The following is a 19173-nucleotide window of genomic DNA, read 5'->3' as shown; positions in this document are numbered from 1 at the left end:
GTGAGAAAATAATTAAAAATCTAACAAAAATAAAAAAGAACAAAAACAAGAAAAAGGTGAATAAAACTTAGATAAAAATATTGTCAGACTTTGTATTGATTTAACTAATAAATGAAATGAAAAACAACAAAATAAGAAAATTTTTTGAAAAATTGCATGATTGTTCTTTGAGTGAGTAGATATGTGTGTTCCGTTTTGTGTTCTGTAGATGTGTGTGTTGTTTGTATGTTGTATTGTAAAAAGAGTAGGCCCATGAGTAAGAGAACATCATTTAGTTATAAATGCGTTGTTGGTTTTAGAAGAGTGACGTACAATGTTGAGGCGGAAAATTTTTAACGACTATTAAAAACAATTTTCTGAAACACTCTGAAAAACTATTTTTTAAAATTGTGCAAAAAGTGACTAAGTTTCAACAAGATAATTGAAAGCTAATTTCAAGCACCGTCCTTCTTTTGCCACCACCGTATGAAAGACTTAATGTGAGAACGGGAGAAAGTTGGGAAAAATAGTAAACATTGGGATGCCAATGTGCATTTTTTAGCCAAAAAAAAAAAAATTAACTAAATATCGAATAAGAAATAACTATAAAGTGAAAATAGAGAAAAAGAAGTGTTTTAATTTTTCCGACAATAAATTTTTTATTAAAAAGTAAATAAGTCTTACTATTTATACATCAAATGTATATTTAAAATTGGAAAAAAACGTTATTGTAAAACTCATCTAACAAATTTGTGTGCAATTTAGAGTTCGTCACGAAACCACCATAAAAAATTTTATAAAGGGAGACAAAGAAGATGTTATTTAAGTCAGAGAATATAATGAAAAAGAGAGTTTGATGTGAAATTTGTGAGAGCATCAATAAAACGCCAGTCGGGCATAAGCGAACGCACGGATTCAGAGATGCCAGGATACTATCGTAACTTATGGACTACCAGAATTTTATTTCTTGCCTTAAAAACATTAACTATAAACAAAAGAAGATCTTTAGATATTGCTATGAAATCTAATGTAGTGCGATAAAAAACTATTATTACGTAAATATCGTTTAAACTTACGGCACCTAACGTGTTACTCCTTTCAAAACTTATTTTTTAAATATCCTTCCCTGATTAAAAACGATGTCAAATTTTGTCATGTACTATATATCATATTGACGAACAATAAAGTATTCCTATATATCCGACTTCATATTATAATATTATAGACAACAACATATAATTAACTATCAGTGTATAGAATATTACATAGCAACTTAGGCATTCAACTTTCTTTAATATCAAACAGATTATTATTGAAGACTATGAACCACTGCGCAACCCAAAAGGCTTATGAAGCATATGTTTATACTTATTATGATATTGGTCTTACCAACTGAAATGCTGCGTAAAATACTTTAAATCGAAAAGCTCTGATTGTACTTGCTATTCTTAATGAGTGCTTTCATCAATCGGACATTACATTGCAAACTAGTTCTGCTAACTATATAATTACTATATAGGTTTTGTCAGTGGATCGGTGAAATTATAGCTCAACTCTTGACATGCAACCTTACTGTTAAGTTGATTCAGATTTCATACTTATTTATATCAATGACATTACGACATGTTTAGTTAAGTAATTGCTTACCATCTAAATCAAAATTTTTGGCTTTTAAAATGTCAATATTGGCGAGCATCTTGTAATGGTTTGAAAACCAGGATGGTAACCCAGATGTCTGCAGCAAAATATCAAATCAAACTGCCAAAAAAAAGCAAAATGACGGTACAATTTGTAAAAGATATATAAGAGAAAAAATGTGTGCAAGTCGAATTAGTGAACGAGAATGAGATGGAACACGACGGGAAAGAGAGAGAGGGCGGACGAGAGAGCGCGTGTCTGATAAATAGGATGATGAATAAATCTTAAAGTAGTTTGTTTCAAGGATTTTTTGGGGGCAGAAAGAAAAACATTCAATAGTATAGTAGGGTATATTCGAACCGAATGAAAACTGTAAAGAAGGTAGTTTTAAATGAAATGATTAAAACAATGAAATTTAATCGCATAACCTAAACTACGGAAAAACAAGCAGCTGCTTATGCCATAAAGTCACTTAAATAATCAAAAGTTTCTTTATTATTATTATTATTAATATTAATATAAAAAGCTTTCCTTTCTTTTACCTGTTAGCTTAACAATAATTAACGAATGCAATAGCTACAACAACAATAATTAGACCTGTAAAAAAACTTCAAATAATTAATTTGTTAACACCATCCAACATTTCAATGAAATATTTTGTTATAACCAACCAAACGTAAATAATAAAGTCATTCATACAAAAACAACGTCTTAAGACGAATTCCAGACATCCTTCACCCAAGAAAATTATATACCAAGCACCTCGTTTTTGGTTATTGCGATCAGATGAGATTATTATTTTTTAAATAATGTTTACATAATATTGTTCATAACAATGTGTGCCATAATTTTATACCTGCAGCCGAAACTTTCAATGAAATAAGATTACTCTCCTGTGAAATAATTAAAATTTCTGAATTATAACCGATGGAAATCGTTTGCAAGTATAGATTGAACATTTCAGGAATGCTAACAATAGACCAAGCAATAGTCGGGGACCAACTATTGACATAAACCATGAAGGCTATTTCTACCTACGACATGGTATGATAGCAACTAGTATAGCCTTATCTGCGATCTGGAGGCAAAAAGTAAATTGTCTTCCGTCAAATAATACGTATTCACCTATGACCTATTGCATATATTCCCTCTTTTCTAAATTTTATATCCTCCATTGTAAGATGGGTTTGTTTTTTTACATAATGTGAGTAACATCCAAAAGGAAGCTTCGGAGGACCTATAAAGTACATATTTTCTTGATCAGCGTGAAATTCTAAGGTGATTAAGCTATTTCTGCCATCCGTGTGTCTGTGTTGTGTGTGTTGTTGGCACTTTCCTGGTCCTAAAAATGAAGATATTGACTTCAAATTGGGTACAAGCATTGGAAATTTCTGCACGCAGGTTGGTATTGAAAATGGGCCAAATTGGTGAGAGAAGGAGCTTACCGTGAATCCTAAAGTGAACACACCTCCGTTTTTTTAACAAAAGTTTTTGGATTTTTCTCCGTTACTCGGAAATTATTAAAGTTAGAAGGCTGAAATTGTCCATATTGTTTACGAAACACTCTACTCCTTACGTCAAAAAATGGAAACAATCGGCCCGCGCTATGATATTGATGTGGTATTGAACAGGTAACAGGACACACTTTTTTTTGCTAATATTGTCAACGTTTTTTTTTTTTGGTTCATCTGTAGCACGATATATTCACTACAATGCTAAGTCTTTTTACAGGTCACAAGCACACATCCAAGTTTTTTACATCACTCATACAAAGCACATCTTTTGACATTTCTGCGCGACGTTATTTTTCAAAAAAATTCAAAACTCTTGCAAGTTGCTGACAAGTGCAAAATTTTTGATCTTATTGAGATTTTCATCAGTAGTTGATGTTTATAGTCTTCCTGAACGAGATTTCTCTTCGACTATCTCATGATGTTCATTGAATGGTGCATCGGTTCGCAGCAGTCGTACCAATGCACCAAAAATAATACACACATCGATATCATAGCGCGGATATTTAAAAAAGCCACTCTCATTCGTTTTTTTCCACAGTAGTATTATTGTTATATTTAGGGCTACGCCATGGATCATACCGTTAAAAATAACGTGTGAAATTTCATATATATCCCAATCTTCGATAAAAAAACTTTTTAAATCAACTAACGAGTATATGGGAAAAGGCTTTTTATCAATGATATATGCCTCCATTCCATATATATTTTCTACAAACAATAATAATATAATTAATAGAAAAAAAATCATAAGTAACATACATATAGAGCAAGAACGACAACAACTGACAAATCATTTTTCATGTTCATATAAAGCTACAAAAAGTATCAGATAAAAATTTGCGGGCCCAGTGCAGGCTTTCAATAGAAAATATTTGCCTGACATGCTCACTATTGTGTATATTTTTAAATTGAAATTTTTACGTACTTAAATTGACGTTGTCTTTATGTCCGAATTATGTAGCCGTATTAAAGCCCCAAATTGATAGACTTGGCGGATCAAAGTGAGAAGCATCTTGAATTTTGAAAATCTGTGCAACAAATTAACCTTTCATTTACGGCAGGCTCTCGTCGTAAAAAGCAAGGAATGTTGCTTCACAGATTTCAAAGAGGTTTTTATCATCTCGGAGACAGAATGTGTACAAAATACATGTTTTCTCTTATTCACTACCGACTTCGATGCTTTCTTGCAATGCTTGCGAGCATTCTAATCCACAGTTTTTCGAATTTCGCTCGGAAAATATTAACAAGTTTTAATTTCGATAAAAGTTTCCATCAATTTCCAAATATATTTTTCAAACGTACCGAACGGCTTAATACATTTTTTTTTTTTAAATTGTAAATATAATAAAGAGTAAAGAGTCTTTATAGTTTGGAACTACGTTATTGTGTTCTCATCTAAACATCTTCTGAAAAATGTCTCATAGGAATTTCAAATTTCGTCCAAGGTATAAGTAGTATCAATGGCAAATAAAAATGAAATGATTCTTATTTGTGATTAGGTAAAAGTGTTTTAGTTCACTTTTTCACCCGGACAGATCACGTCAATTTTAGAGCTTGATTTGTGCAAATCAATTAAAAGTATTTAGAATAGAGAGATTAACGTGGACAATAGAATAAGAATATATATACTCTCGGTTATAAATTTCTGGACGTTATAAACGAAAGAATAACGTCATTACAGTTCAGCGATAGGTTTAATTAAAAGACTTTCAAGACTTTTATTATTTTTCAAATAACTAAGAAAATGATTCTCTAAAGACTAAACTGTTTTTTAATTGGAATTCTTAATGTTTAGCAATTCGAAATTAAAATAATAATCTTTGCAAGCATCATATCATTCAATAAGTCGCCTGCCTAACTGAGAATATAACATTTTTTTTTTTTTTTTTTTTTTTAAATCAATTTTATTCGCCAACATACTCGTCTTCAAGAGGATACATTCATTTAATGATCTTCCAACTTCTCTAGCCCTTGTTAGCAGAACGATTTGTCTCTGCTTTCAAAACCGACCCTCCGTTGCGGCAATAACTTCTTCATTTGAGCTAAGTATCTTTCTCTAGAATATTTTTTTGAAGGCTGCAATAAACCAGTAATAGCTGGTAGTCAGATCTGGAGGGTACGGTGGTAAGGGAAGCAATTCGAAGACCGTAATTAATTCAATTTAACCATCGTTTTCATTCACTTGTACCGTGGTGAAACAGCACTTTTTCGTTTTGCTTGTGTGGCCCTTTTTCCTTGACTTCTGTACTCAATCGATCTAATAATGCCAACTAATATTCGCTATTGATTGAGCATCACGTAAACTGAGAATACCTCTATTTTTTAAAAGGAATAAAAATTGTTTTTTTGATCATTAATCACAAGCTATAGCAAATAAGTAAGCAAAGATTTAAACGCATATTCTATGGGGCGATGCTGTAGCATTCGTGCACACAAATGGAAAAAATTGAACACACCTACCCGTTATTATAGTGTATCAAAATTTTATTGTTTTTCCAATAGTTTTTTAAGGCGCAGAAACAAGGTTCACAAGCTCCATAAAGTATATAAATGCTTGGCTAGCTTCAAATATTGAACGCATTTAAACATGTCCGCCAGTTCGTCTATCCATTTGTCAGTTTACGCATTTATGGTAAACATTCTCCGTTAGCGAGAATGAAGATATCGCGTACAAATTTGCTAAAGAATTGGAATTGGAACACATGCTTTTACAACAAAAACTTTTAATTTGAAAATATAACAAATCAACTGAGCCCACTTCATATTATAGAGCATGCGAATTTTGTTCTTTTACTTCTTTTGCATTTTTTTGAGGAAACGGTGAAGGGTATAAAAGATTCGGTCCCGACAGAATGTAATCTTCTTATTTTTTGAAGATAGGCGATGAGCAAAATACCATGCATGTCTCAAAATACCAGCTGCATTTTTGTTTTTTTCTGTCGCCTTGGAGTACTTTTACCGTCAGCTGTTTGCTTAGCTAGCGATCTTTTTGATTCAAGTTTAGTAGCTTCCTTATGGGCAAATTTTAATGCAAAATTTTGACTATAGTGTCTTCTGTTATTTTCAAGGTGTGCACTATTTCATACAACTTCATTTATCAGTTTCCCAAAACAATTTTATGCCGAGAGTGTACGGTATTTTGTATCCAAAAACAATGTTTAATCAACGTATAAAATTCTATTTTATCCATTGTTTTGAAAATTACAAAGCAGGGGTCTCTAAAGCCAATCTAATCTTTAAACGAATTGTCAAAATATCATGAAATTTTGACATGTATCGTTTGATGGTTGGTACTATTCAGCAATCATATGGATTTGTCAACAAAGTTGCTATGTATATATCAGACCAGCGACTTATTGAGTGATGTGCTATACTTTTCGATTTTCGAAATATATAGAACTTCAACGAAAAAAAGCATAGTTTTATTTGTGCTTAAGAGCAGCGTATATTTTTCGTAGTAGCGTCCCGTCGCAAGACTACGTGCTGCCAGCAGAAGTATAAAGTTCACTTTTAGGCATCATAAAAACAAAGCTTATATTTATTTGTGTCGATATAAAAAGGGTTTTGGGTTTAGTGTGCTGGAATGGCTTGCAATTTTTGCCTTAAAATTCTTTCGTTTTATTCTCTTGATACCTTTTACAAATGTTGTTCGATCATCTTCATAAACAGCAATTATGCGAAATAGACCCCACGTCCAATAGAAAAAACTAAACACTTCGGCATACTTCGATCTAAAGTAGATATTAAAGATCCATTTGGGTCGAATATTCATTAGAGAAGCTTAAGGAAATTCACAATGTAAATGTTTCCGAACATACTATTACATAATTAATTATAGTTAGTTTGAGTTAGTTTTTTAATCAAGACCCTTCAAGAGTCTTTAAGCGAATCAATGCCGTATTTGTCTAGTTTGCGCCTATCAGGTCTTAGTTAGAGAACGAAGATATTCTTTGTTTTTTACTCTTTCTAATAAAAATCTTATGAAAATATTTCATCTTGTAACAATAAACTTAAATTGGCTAACGAAAGATATTCCGAATCATTTTTCTATTAAAATAAAAAATAAATTAGCTTAATATATAGAATTGTATTGAAAAATTGCTTATAAGAGGAGCGCAAAGATATTTCGCTTTTTTTTTTAATTTCTTAGTGTCCATGCCTTTATAAATTATTTAAAAATAAGTTTGCTGCCGAACATTCATTTTAAAGCTATTGTAACAAAAAGTTTCAATGAAATTATTATTTATTCATATTCATGAGCTAGTAATTGACCGGTCGGCTACTGCACAGATATTATGAATATTGCGGTATTTATGGCGAGTATTTTGCCACCCTAAGTGATGCCACTTTTGACAGTGATAGCAAGTATTCTTTTGATACAACAATCACTGGTTTAGATGGTGGGAAAAGAAGCGACGCTGGCGGCTACCGATTACATATGGTCAGCATGTGTAAATGTCTAAATTGTACAGCAACAAAAGAAGAAACAACAAAAACAACAATAACGCTATCTCTACACAAATTATTTAACAAGACGTAAATATTCACCAGTAGAACATAGAAAAACACGAGCAAGACGAAAACGTGCATGAAAAAATGTGTGTGTGTTTTTTTTTAAAACTTAACGAAAAGAAGAATGCGTTATAGTTTAGTATAGTATATAAAACAAGCCAAAAGTGAAGAGGGTGGAATGAATATAGGGGTAGAGATAAAAATTACGCTATCAAATGTTTTACTCTATAATAAAATTATCATAGAAAAGTGCTTAGCCGAGAGACATACGCACAATAATTCATATAGATATATAACAATTCGATTCATCGTAGGTCTGACCTTAAATCGTGTACATATACGTATATTGCGAGTTTTTTTTACAGATTTTAATTTATTAATATAGGGCCAGTGACTGCGTGGCTTACACTGAACAATATTTATATTCGTTGTTGACGATGAATTATATACTAGTTTTGTATTATAACAGAACGAGGAAAATTTCGTGACGTTTTTCTCGATAGATGAACTTAGAGTCGGGTAGCACTGATAACACTAACGCTATCAACAAGTTTTACAACGGTACGCATGAAAGGTGACGAATAATCGGCAGAAAAAACATTGTTACATTTTTTAAGTTAGCGGAAAATATTTGCTTATTGAAAATGCAAGAAATTCGGATAAATAGTCGATCACTTGTTAATTGATGATGTATATTTTAAAACAATTGAAGAATTCGATGTTTTTCGTATTGTAAATTCGTTGCCGAACTGAATATTAACCAAAGAGATAGTGTCGAACCATTTGTAAAATCCTAGATGGGAAGGAAGCTCGATATATCGGTACCATATTTTTGAACTAAGTCAGAAAAATATAATGCAACGAATTCCTATCTGCGGGTCTGCGTTATTGAAAACAAACGCAATTGAATCAATTTCAAATAAATTTGATAATGGGCTATGAAAACTGGATCACGTACGACAATAGAGTGCGAAAAAGGCCATGAATAAATTTGCATAAACGGTGAGAAAGGTAAGGAAACGCCTTATGTCAATCAGATTGGAAAGGAACTGGGCACCGTGAGTTGTTCTGCGTTCGCCAGACGATTCCGCTACCTAGCACCAAACCCTGGGGCGATTAACTACTACTTACGCAACTAAATTAAAACTTTCGGAATTTATCAACACGAAAGGCTTCGTCTTCCCTCACGACAATTCGAAACAATATAAGTTTTTAACGATTGGACAAAAGTTAAGAAAGCTTGATTCAACAGTTTTGCTGCATCCACAGTGTTGCCTGGATCCAGTCGTGGCCGATTCCCAGTTTTTTAGTTCTCTGTTGATCTGTTTCAATGAGGTAACGATGAATTCAAACGAAGACATTGAAATTGTTTTTTTCCCAAAAGTCGGAAAATTTCTACGGTGATGGTGCAATGGTTTCACCAGAAAAATGGTAAAAGATTGTCCATCAAAGTAGCACATATCTGATTTAATAAAGTTCATATAAAATTATGATGAAAAATGCCATGAGGTGTTCATCTTTCCCGAATCGCAAAAATTAAAGGACAAAACTCAAAACACAAATACGAGCTGAATTTTGAAAAGCGATTACTATTACCCCAAATACTACGTTGTTAACTTGCATGCGTTGCATATTCATTTCTGTTCAGTGACGGATAACGATGATTTTCAGCGGTACTTTTTTTCTACATTAATATGAACACTGCTACTTGCCGCAAATGGTGGGTCACTGGCGCTTAATATGATATATTCAATGCTCAAAGTAACTGCTACACCATTATTTACATCACAAAATGCGAAGATGCAAGATTATGTAGTCATGTGAAACCTTAGTTTTCGTTAAAGCTCTTTTATGGAATGTTTAATGGTTTAAATTTAGCACTAAAAACTTTTATGTAAGAATATTTATATCGCAGAGATTTCAAAACTTCTGGTCTCATCGCATCAACATTTTTTACAATCACTAATAATGGCAAAACACTATTTCCCACATACAATCTATGTCGGAGAATGTTTAAAATTTGCAAATTTTTTTCATAATAACAACCTTTTCAAAATATGGCTTTATATGTAACCATAAAAATGAACCAATTCCACTTGTTTTCACATTATCAATCGTCTTTTGATCAAAGCATAGTACTTTACAAAATATCATTACAATATCACGAACTTTGCATACTTTACGTTACGAGAAATAAAGCTGAGTTGATCGATGTAATCAAAAGTGGGTCCATGTCAAGTCCTTGTTTTTGTTGTGTACATGCGACCAAACTTAATTCTACATTTTTATAATAAAACCTGCCATGATGTTCCCCATGGACTCATAGTCAGAAAGGAATCAATGAAGGCAACCATATCTTGGACAGAAAGGTCCTATTGGCCTAAAATCTGGGACAGATACGCATTGAGGAACTTAATATATCGTTTCATAATAATAACCCGAGTATCAGGCTTGATAATCTATGAATTATGAAATCAACTAATGCTTCGAATTTACAAACTTACTTTTTTTATCGCATTAACTGTTAAAGTAAAGGAAAAATGCAAATGAAATTTTAAATAAACAAAAGGTCAAAAAAGCAGCCCAAAATCTATGCACAGGCAAATGTGTATAATATATATATATATATATATATATCTGTGTATAATATATATATATCTATATGTGGGCATCCATTGTGTGGTTCCGAAAGTAAATGTAAACAAAACACACTTCTAATTGAGATTTTGATCAATTGTTTTTGCAATATATTGCTTAAACGTTGCGATTATTTCTGGAATACAATATATACAAAGTTGTATAGTGCACAGAAATCGCTGGAACTTTTCTCGAAAACAAATAACACAGGGTGACGTTTTGTGGATGTGCGTTGAAGCTCATTTTGTTTAAATGGCTTCGTAAATAAGGAATATTGCCGCTTTAGTGGCAAGATACCACACGTGATGTTTCCAAAACATTTGGACGTGCACAAAAATTAACTTTCGGGTGTGGTTTGTGGGCGGGAAGTTTCATTTTTGAACACGAAAACAGTATTGCGGTTACCTTCAATGGTGAGAATGTTATAGAATCATGATTAATGATTTTAGTGCCGAGAATAAGATGATTGCGACTTGAACAATTTGGTTTTAACAAAAGAATGCAACATACCGTATATATCGTAGCAACATCAGTTTACTGGAAAAACAGTTTGATGATCGCGTAATCTCTAAAGGTGGCTATGTGAGCTAGCCATCAAACTCATACGATATAATTCTATTGGGCTCTTTACTTTGGGGTTTTGATGGATCATGGACTTCAATAAAAAATGAATCCACAACGACCTTATTCATCAAGACTATTTGTGCCATCGGTGAAATAAGAAGAGATTCATGAATATGGAATCATTTTTAAATAACAATGACATAAACCAGTATCTGTAAAATTAAAGAAAATACATGTTTACATCTTTCACCGATTAGACTTCACTATAAATTAAAAATAAAAAAATGAAAAACATTTATTTGATGACCACAGCGAACAGAGGTTATATGTAAACATGACGAATGTATTTCAATACGGACTTATGAAAGTCCTGATAGGGAGGATAACAAATTTTTGTCACATTTTTATTGAATACTCAAAAGTAATTCTGAATCCTTACAATTAGTATTATTCATCACAGTAAATGTATTTATCATGATATATATAAATAATTTCAATTGAACTTTCATCGACAGCTAATTGCTTACACTGATAAGGGGTAATGGAACATAGATAATATCAAAGACTTAAAATAACAATGACGTTATAAATATGCGATCGTAAAATATTATCTTTCCATAGGACATTTGTGAAAATGTATTTTCTTAATTTCATTCATATAAAAGTCTATTAAAATACGAAATATGAAAAATAACACTATTTTATTCTTTTCATTATTTTTTTTATTTTTTATGTAATATTTTCAGAGTATTTTTTCCTTTATTTTTTTTCTTGTTTTTAACTATTTATGTTATTTTGAGTTAATCAATGCTTCTTACAACGAAAGAACGCCACAGCATTACCATCGACCTAACTTAAACCACCTTTAAAGGAAGCACAGCAGTATTTAAAATTTAAAGACAACATACTTAAAAAAAAAAAAACATATTTAAGATTCCTTAAACAAAATGATGAACATGGACATTAGTGTAACACCAAATTATTCATATATTTTTGATTTCGAAAATGATTTCATCCACCAACGCACACGCAAATGGATGGTCGAAAATTGGACGTGGGTTTTCTATTATTGCGGCATTTACATGTTGGTGATATTTGGCGGTCAACATTTTATGCAAAATCGTCCTAGGTAAGTGGAAGAATGATAAACACTTCAAAAATTTCCAAAATTTTCTTCTCATAACTACGTGTATACCAGCTGGCCTTAATATGCTATATTCCTGGCAACTAAGTTTCATTTATTTTTACCTTGAACGTTCAGGCTACCAAAAAACCTGTCTCTGTTGTATCGGCTATTGTTTATTTTTCGACTTATTAATAGAAAATTTTGTTAGGGCATGAGAGATATTCTCATCTTCCATCACTAAAAGCAACGTTTTTTTTTGTTTTTTTATAAAAATGAGGTTTCATATTTGCATTGTTCTCAGAAAGCCTTGAGCTTAAGATAAATCGATTTTTACGCCATAAAACACCTTATGGTACATTAGCTTATGCCATTTTGCGCGTAACAACCTGAAAGAGTTCTCAAAAAATGTGCAGCCTCAATTTCTTATTGTCTATTCACTAGCCTATCTGTCAGATCATTACGAGATAGTATTACGGCACTAGAGATATTAATAAAACAATTTGAAATATAAAGATATTTTATTCAAGTGCATGAAAGAGTGATCCTTATTCTCCACATCATTTGCAATTAATAAAATAAAGCAAATAATAAATGTGATTTGCGTTAAGATCCTTGGACACCCGTATATATATATATATATATATATATGGTCTACACTAGTGGATCAATCTTGTTTGGTTTTCCGGGAACGCATTCAAATAATTTCGGTATAATATTTTAAAAAGAGTACAAACTTGATTTGGTGTGGCCGTCTTCGTCTGTTCATATGTCTGCTCTTTACCTTTCCTTGGAACGCCAGGTAAATATTTTAAAGGCATGTAACATATAACTTACGGAAGATGTTGGCCTAAAACATGATACAAATATTTGCTTTTTTCCACCTTACTGGAAGATTGACAATATCCAATAAGTACCCAAGAAGAGTAACTCCATAAATCGTGCTAATTAGCGCTCAATTGCAATCTGCTCTGCAATAACCAAAATCATAGAAACTATGGTCAACTGTCACTTGGTAAGGACTCATTTGACTGAAGACTTAATGTCCTACCTCAGCGACAAATGATGGCGAGCTATTCGCCATATTTTATTCCGCGAAAGTAAGATTGTTGCACTGAGTATCTCCATGGCAGTCGACAGAGTATAGCACGGTACTCTAGTCTCTAAACTGATTTCTATTAGTGTCGATGGGAATTTCATTCGACTTATGTCGAATTTTCGGAATAAATTCCATTTAAATGCAGGAGTCCTACAAGATTCTGTTCTTTCTTTTTCGCTTCTTCCTTCTGCTCAACGACTTTGTATGTGTGACAGAAAACCCTATTTATTCATTTGCAGACAACAGCACCCCGTGTCAGTTATTCTCTTCTACCAGGAAACTCAGCAACGCCGAAATACACAGCAGACGCTGAATGTTGAATGACACATTAAATCGAGATCTCATAAAAATAACAGAATAGGTTTAAGCTAATTGGATGAATTTTAATGCTATCAAAAGAAGGAAGTGATAAACAATCCCTCTCCTTCGGTGTCATCGATATAGAAAAATCGGCAAACATTGTTGTTTTGACTATGAGAAAACAAAATGATGTTCGTTGGGCAGAGCATATATTCAGGGTGTCTAAAGAGGCAGTCGATGGCGTAGGTTGTTTAAAGATTGGTAGGTTGGTTAAAAAATACGTACGGCGTAATGTGGGCTGCGTAATACCAACGTATAGCAAGTGTTCTACAGAGCAAGTGTCTTTACAGAGATTTTTGAATCGACTAAGTCCTTCAACAGGGCTACAAGCCTTTCTCAGCGTTCCCAACTACCTGTCATAGAATTGCATGCATATCGCATGGCACACTACGCTAACTACACTGCGCGTCTTTGAAACAATCTACCAGCAATGCCTGATGTCTCCACGTTTAAATCAAGCATACACAAACACTATTCCCTTCTTCCATCCTTCTCTACTTACAGCCCCTCATGGTCACTACCGTAGCTGCGCGTACAAGGGACACCCCTGATTGGCTGCTCATATACAAAAAAAATCAACAATTTTGCTCATGGCGTGTAAAACTTTACTATCTGCTTAATATTGCAAACAAAATAACAATTCATTACTATTCTGCGACAAAGTAGTATAAAAAACTTCAAAAAACTATTAGGGGATGAGACGAGAAGAACTACACAGGTGCTGCTCTGAACAATGTTGTGTGTTTCCATCATCATTTATTGCTATCAATTTCTAATCCTTGTTGTTCGTATTTTTAAAAAACGCTTGTGTCGAAATAGTTTTCACTTTATTTTTCACATACGTGCATAGGAAATTCCGCGTGGAAGAAAAGTTTTCGCGGTACGACTTACATTTTAACGTGTGAAGTCTAATCAGATTTAATTATTAGTAAAATATTGTAATTTGAAATGGAGTTATAGACATTACAGAAATCTCGGCTTTTCTTAGGAAGAAGATTTTTTGCAAAGAATAAAAATACTTTCTTTCTGCCGCCTAAAGCGTTTGCAAAAAAGCATCTTAAACTGATAATTTGGCTAAAACATTATAGTCGGGCAAGACCAGTCTTTAAATACCATGCACCATGTCATCGAGCGCAATTCTTGACTTACCTTCGTTATAAAATATTAAAAATTCTTACCACATAGAAGGTTACTTTCCATGAGAACTCTTATATGGTAGCTTATGGCAAAAGTGGACCACTGTTGTCCATAACACAGTAAATTTGTAAATTGCTATTTTGAATGAATGAATGTTCATCGTGAAATACTCAAAATTAGGTCTTGTTGTGACGACATAAAAGTTCTTTTTTTTTTTTTTAAAAACTTCTATATGTGAAAGCATCTTTAAAATATGATCCTAACCGTTTCAAAGTTTTCACCAATAATTAATATGCCAAAATGGTGTTTTTCACGACATTTTTGTCACGAAATATTTAAAAACTTACATAATCGGAATGTAACGATGTTTTCAAAATAAGGTGTTATAAGCGAAGTGTTCGTACAAAAATTGGTCGACCAATATCCATGGTCAAAAGCGTCCTTACGATTCAAAATATCTGAAAGGTATCGCGACCCCAACAGCGTATTTGAAAGGTCGATTCAACTCCCATTAACTTAAAATATACCCAGTAGACTTGTGATCGTTGCAGTCGATTTAGGTTTCGATGTGAACCATAAGTTATGCTTAGCGGATTGGGACACGAAAATCATCTTCGGGAGAAAAACTTACCTAACGAAATCTTCGCGACCCCTAAGTTTCCTTTACCTTATGTATAGAACGTACATTTTGTGTGGCCATTAATTTGTCAGACACATTCCAGCTTCTTGAAAATATCCCAAACAGGTTTAAATTTAATATGCTGGCGAAAATTTCAGCTATCAATTAATGTATGACTTTCCATACGTGCATTCCATACACTAGCGAAAAAATTACTTTGCTCGGACTCCATAGATTTAGAATTAATACTCATGTGTGTAATGCATAAATAAATCTATAGAGAATACAAGACAAAAACTTGTTGCACAATACGCCGGTAATCCATACAAAATAATTTACTTTGTGTTATGCATATTTCCGTATTTAAATGCTTGCTATTATAGTTTACCTAAGCCAGACTGTGCGTGGAATTGCATTAATTTTGTTTGTAATAATTGAAACTTGAAATAATTCTTATGTTTAGTTAACAATATACGTGATCTAAACTTTAAAAACAAGTTCGAAATTTCAATACATTTTCATTAATAATCAGTGAACTATTAAAATTTGCTTGAACATCTACGATTTTTTGAAAATTACCGATGGTGGTATCCTAACGACTTAAACATATTTTTTTAAATATTACGTAAAATCAAAATTTATTTATTTATCTATTTATTTTAATAATTAAATTTATTTTAATATAAGCTAAAAGTAGAAAGGGTCGGCTATAACTATATGGTTTTTGAACCTCGAAACAAATTAAATGCGATTGTTAATAGTATGAGATGTTTTGAAAAAGTGTGCAAATATAAGATTTACAATTTCAAAAATTTTAATATGATTTAAAAATTCAATAAGTGAGAGAGGGAGAATTATGATTTATACGGCCAAAGAAGCATACACAGGAGGACGTATATTTTTAATCAAATTAATGTTGATCATTGATCTTTTTGTATCCTAAACACAATCTAGTTAACTTGGAAATGTGATGGATGTCATTGCAATCAACAGTTCGCTAATGGGAAATAAATGGCAAATTTATTATGATTTATTGGACTATGTTAATTAAGGTGAAATTTTGTTCCATTATAATTGTTGACTTTCTTTTAATATTATGAAATGTTGTTTATATCAAAGCATTTTAAAATTATTAATAATGTGCCGCCACGCAATTAAGTCATTAATAAAACCTTTTTTTTTTTAGATTTGATAAAAAATGAATTACCAGAAATGAAAAGTTTCATAAGAGATCATGCGAAAGAACGAAATCGATTTTTGTTTTGCCTTAGTCGAATGAAACGTTTTAATATTGTTTCATATGTATTAATTTATGCACTTATTTGGTAATATTTCTTTGCTATATACAGTATATATGTTAATCTTGTGCGTATGTCTATAACATCTAAAAAAGATTAAGATAAACGTCCCGATTCAGTCGATCGATTTAGAATCATTTTCTGGAATTATTTCAGCTTGTCCGTCTAATCTTTACTCATATATACTATGGTTTAATCTATAATTCACAATTTTAGAGATATTTTGCAGAAATTTGCTAATCTGAAAGACGCGTTTTGACCCATGTACAAATGCTATTGAAAATCGATTAAATTCAACTACTTTTGCGTTCCCTCGCTATGTAAAGTCGCATTTTGGAAGAGCCATTATATTAAACAAATAATTTTGAAAATTTATCGATTACGCTCGTTGGGTAACAGTATTTCAGCGTAGTAAGATAATGCATCATATTTGGCCTACATTTTTAAATCTTCTTCCATGTAAAGAATCCTTTTACACTACAAAATAGTCTAATTTCGAATATTTCGTGGTGAAAATTAGATGACTAAGATGATAATGTACAAAGCGCACAAAAACTAATTGTACCATTTAAACAGCTTAAATCTTTTTTTTTATCTATCACATAAGGGTTGTTGACATGATAACGGTATCATAAAAAGACAATATAATTTTTGGTACTTGTTCGGAAAACAAATAAACGATTCGCATTAGGCGAAATTGTGTCGGTGTTTACCATTCGGCCTTGCCTGTCCTATAATTTTTTTATCTGTTTTTTATTGTATTAGTTTTAACTTTTGACCTTTGTGTCTCTTAACTAATATTTTGTCCAGTTATTTTAATTCGCAACAGCAATAAAAGGACAATACGGAGGAAAACATAATTGCTTGGCAAATGTCTGTCTATAGAATCTTGTTTTCAATTTACAGGTCGCAATTCTCAAGATATTTTGATGAAATTTCCTGTATTTCCTGATGTCTTTTAGCCTAATAACGAACGATATTGAGAATGGCTGGAATCAGACCTCTTTTTCGATCACTCCCCATCTTAATTTGATAAATAGTTATACGGGAAAATAGGATTTCAGAATTTGGCGACAAAAATCGCTTAGTAATACTATTTCAGCATTAAAAATTGGTGTGAAAATTTTTTGACCCTCTCATCGTATAATCTCAATAGCTCTTAATTAAAATCCGTTCACGTGACATGAAAATTAACCTTGATGAGTATGAACCACGTAGGTTTATTTTTTGGATCCTAGCTTATATAAGCACACTAATGAAAAATAAACGGCGGTCTAATTTTTAATATTTTATAATGAAAAGGAATGCCTAGTAAATTAGCATTGGGTTTTTTTAAGATCACGTCATATGTCTCTCGCCAAGGTAAACCCATCCCCTGACGATATTGGACCACTTTAGTAGGCGTTTTGAGTGCTCGTCCAGTATGATGGCTTTCATAAAACTTATGCGTTAACTCAAAAATAATTTATAATTTTCGGTGTATTATTAAGAAAATAAGTGAATTGGAATTAGGGCATTAGACAAAGTGTTATAGTGTATATAAAGGCCAACTTTACCCGGCTATAGCTTCCTTACTTGTTTTTTCTTTTTAGTTTTCATATTTCATCAGAACCTTGAGCTTCAAATTCAAATATTTCTTTTATAAAAATTTAGCTTATTTTTTCCTTAATATGCATTTTTGGAATGAAATTTAAATTATCAGAGAAAATCACACGTTAGAAACAGGTTAAGTTTCAGTATACCACGATACATGTTGATTTATATTATTCTAAAGTCCCATATAACACGGCTTCGATATAATGTAGAACAGGATTGGATACAACGCGATGCACTACACGTTACCTTGATTTTTATTACACCCACCATCCTTCGGATATATTCGTTCTGTCAAAACGTTTGAATATAATAATACGATTTTTTTTTTTCTTTTCTCAATGTTAGATAATGCAATTAAAAATTTTCAAGTTGCTGTGGTCATTGATTTTTTGCACATTTTTATATCCACCACTGTAAGATGGGAGTATACTCGTTTTGTTTTCTAATAATGTATGTAATACCTAGAAGGAAGCATCAAAGATCCCACAAAGTATATACATTCTTTATCAAATTCTAAATCGATTTAAACATGTCCGGCTGCTATGTAATGTCTGTCGTAAACACCACCCTGGCCTGAAAAATGAAGCTATCGACTTGAAATTAGGTAGAAACGATGGAAGTTCTCGCACGAAGGTTGATATTGGAAATGGGTAGAATCGGTCGAGGGACATTTCTATAGTATTACGTAAAGTGAAGACATACCTGTTTTTCAAAAGCACTAAAAAATTGGTTTTTGGTCTTTACTCAAACTACAGCAGAGATACGTACAAAAATTTGACCGTGTATTCTCCGGACGATGCTGTAGTACGTCTACAAAAATTGACCACGTCTTTCCAATAGTATAGTGTACGAAAATTTCATTTTTTTCATTGCCTTTGTGAAGCGCAACAGTTAGCTTCAAACTTAAGGTTGCAACTATTTAACCAGCTTTTACCGAAATATCTATATATACATACGTATTCATGCATTTACAAACGCACGTTGAAACATTCTGAAAATGGATTTCCTTTAATGAAAAAATTGTGGAAAAGTATGTCGCACACATCTTAATATTGAAGAAACACCAATAAAGTTTATGTATGTATATATGTGCACTT

The 19173-nt window shown here is 32.2% G+C and overlaps 1 protein-coding gene across 4 annotated transcripts in view; it reads left to right on the top strand.

Annotated features, from left to right (window-relative positions):
- Window positions 1-19173, top strand: part of LOC119637746 (elongation of very long chain fatty acids protein 6) — a 43595-nt gene continuing 24422 nt past the window's right edge. The window contains exons 1-3 of one of the 4 annotated variants that reach the window (XM_038033973.1): window positions 1-648; window positions 745-1034; window positions 11591-11973. In XM_038033973.1, the coding sequence (XP_037889901.1) occupies window positions 11792-11973 (182 nt within the window). In that variant the 5' untranslated portion in view covers window positions 1-648; window positions 745-1034; window positions 11591-11791. Of the gene's footprint in view, window positions 1035-11590; window positions 11974-19173 lie in introns of all 4 variants that reach the window. The other 3 variants (XM_038033975.1, XM_038033974.1, XM_038033972.1) reach the window with 3 other exon arrangements.

This window comes from Glossina fuscipes, unplaced genomic scaffold (genome assembly GCF_014805625.2).
Source record: "Glossina fuscipes isolate IAEA_lab_2018 unplaced genomic scaffold, Yale_Gfus_2 61, whole genome shotgun sequence".
NCBI lineage: Eukaryota > Metazoa > Arthropoda > Insecta > Diptera > Glossinidae > Glossina > Glossina fuscipes.
The sequence above is the reverse complement of the archived record's forward strand: the minus strand, read 5'-3'. Positions and strand labels throughout refer to the sequence as shown.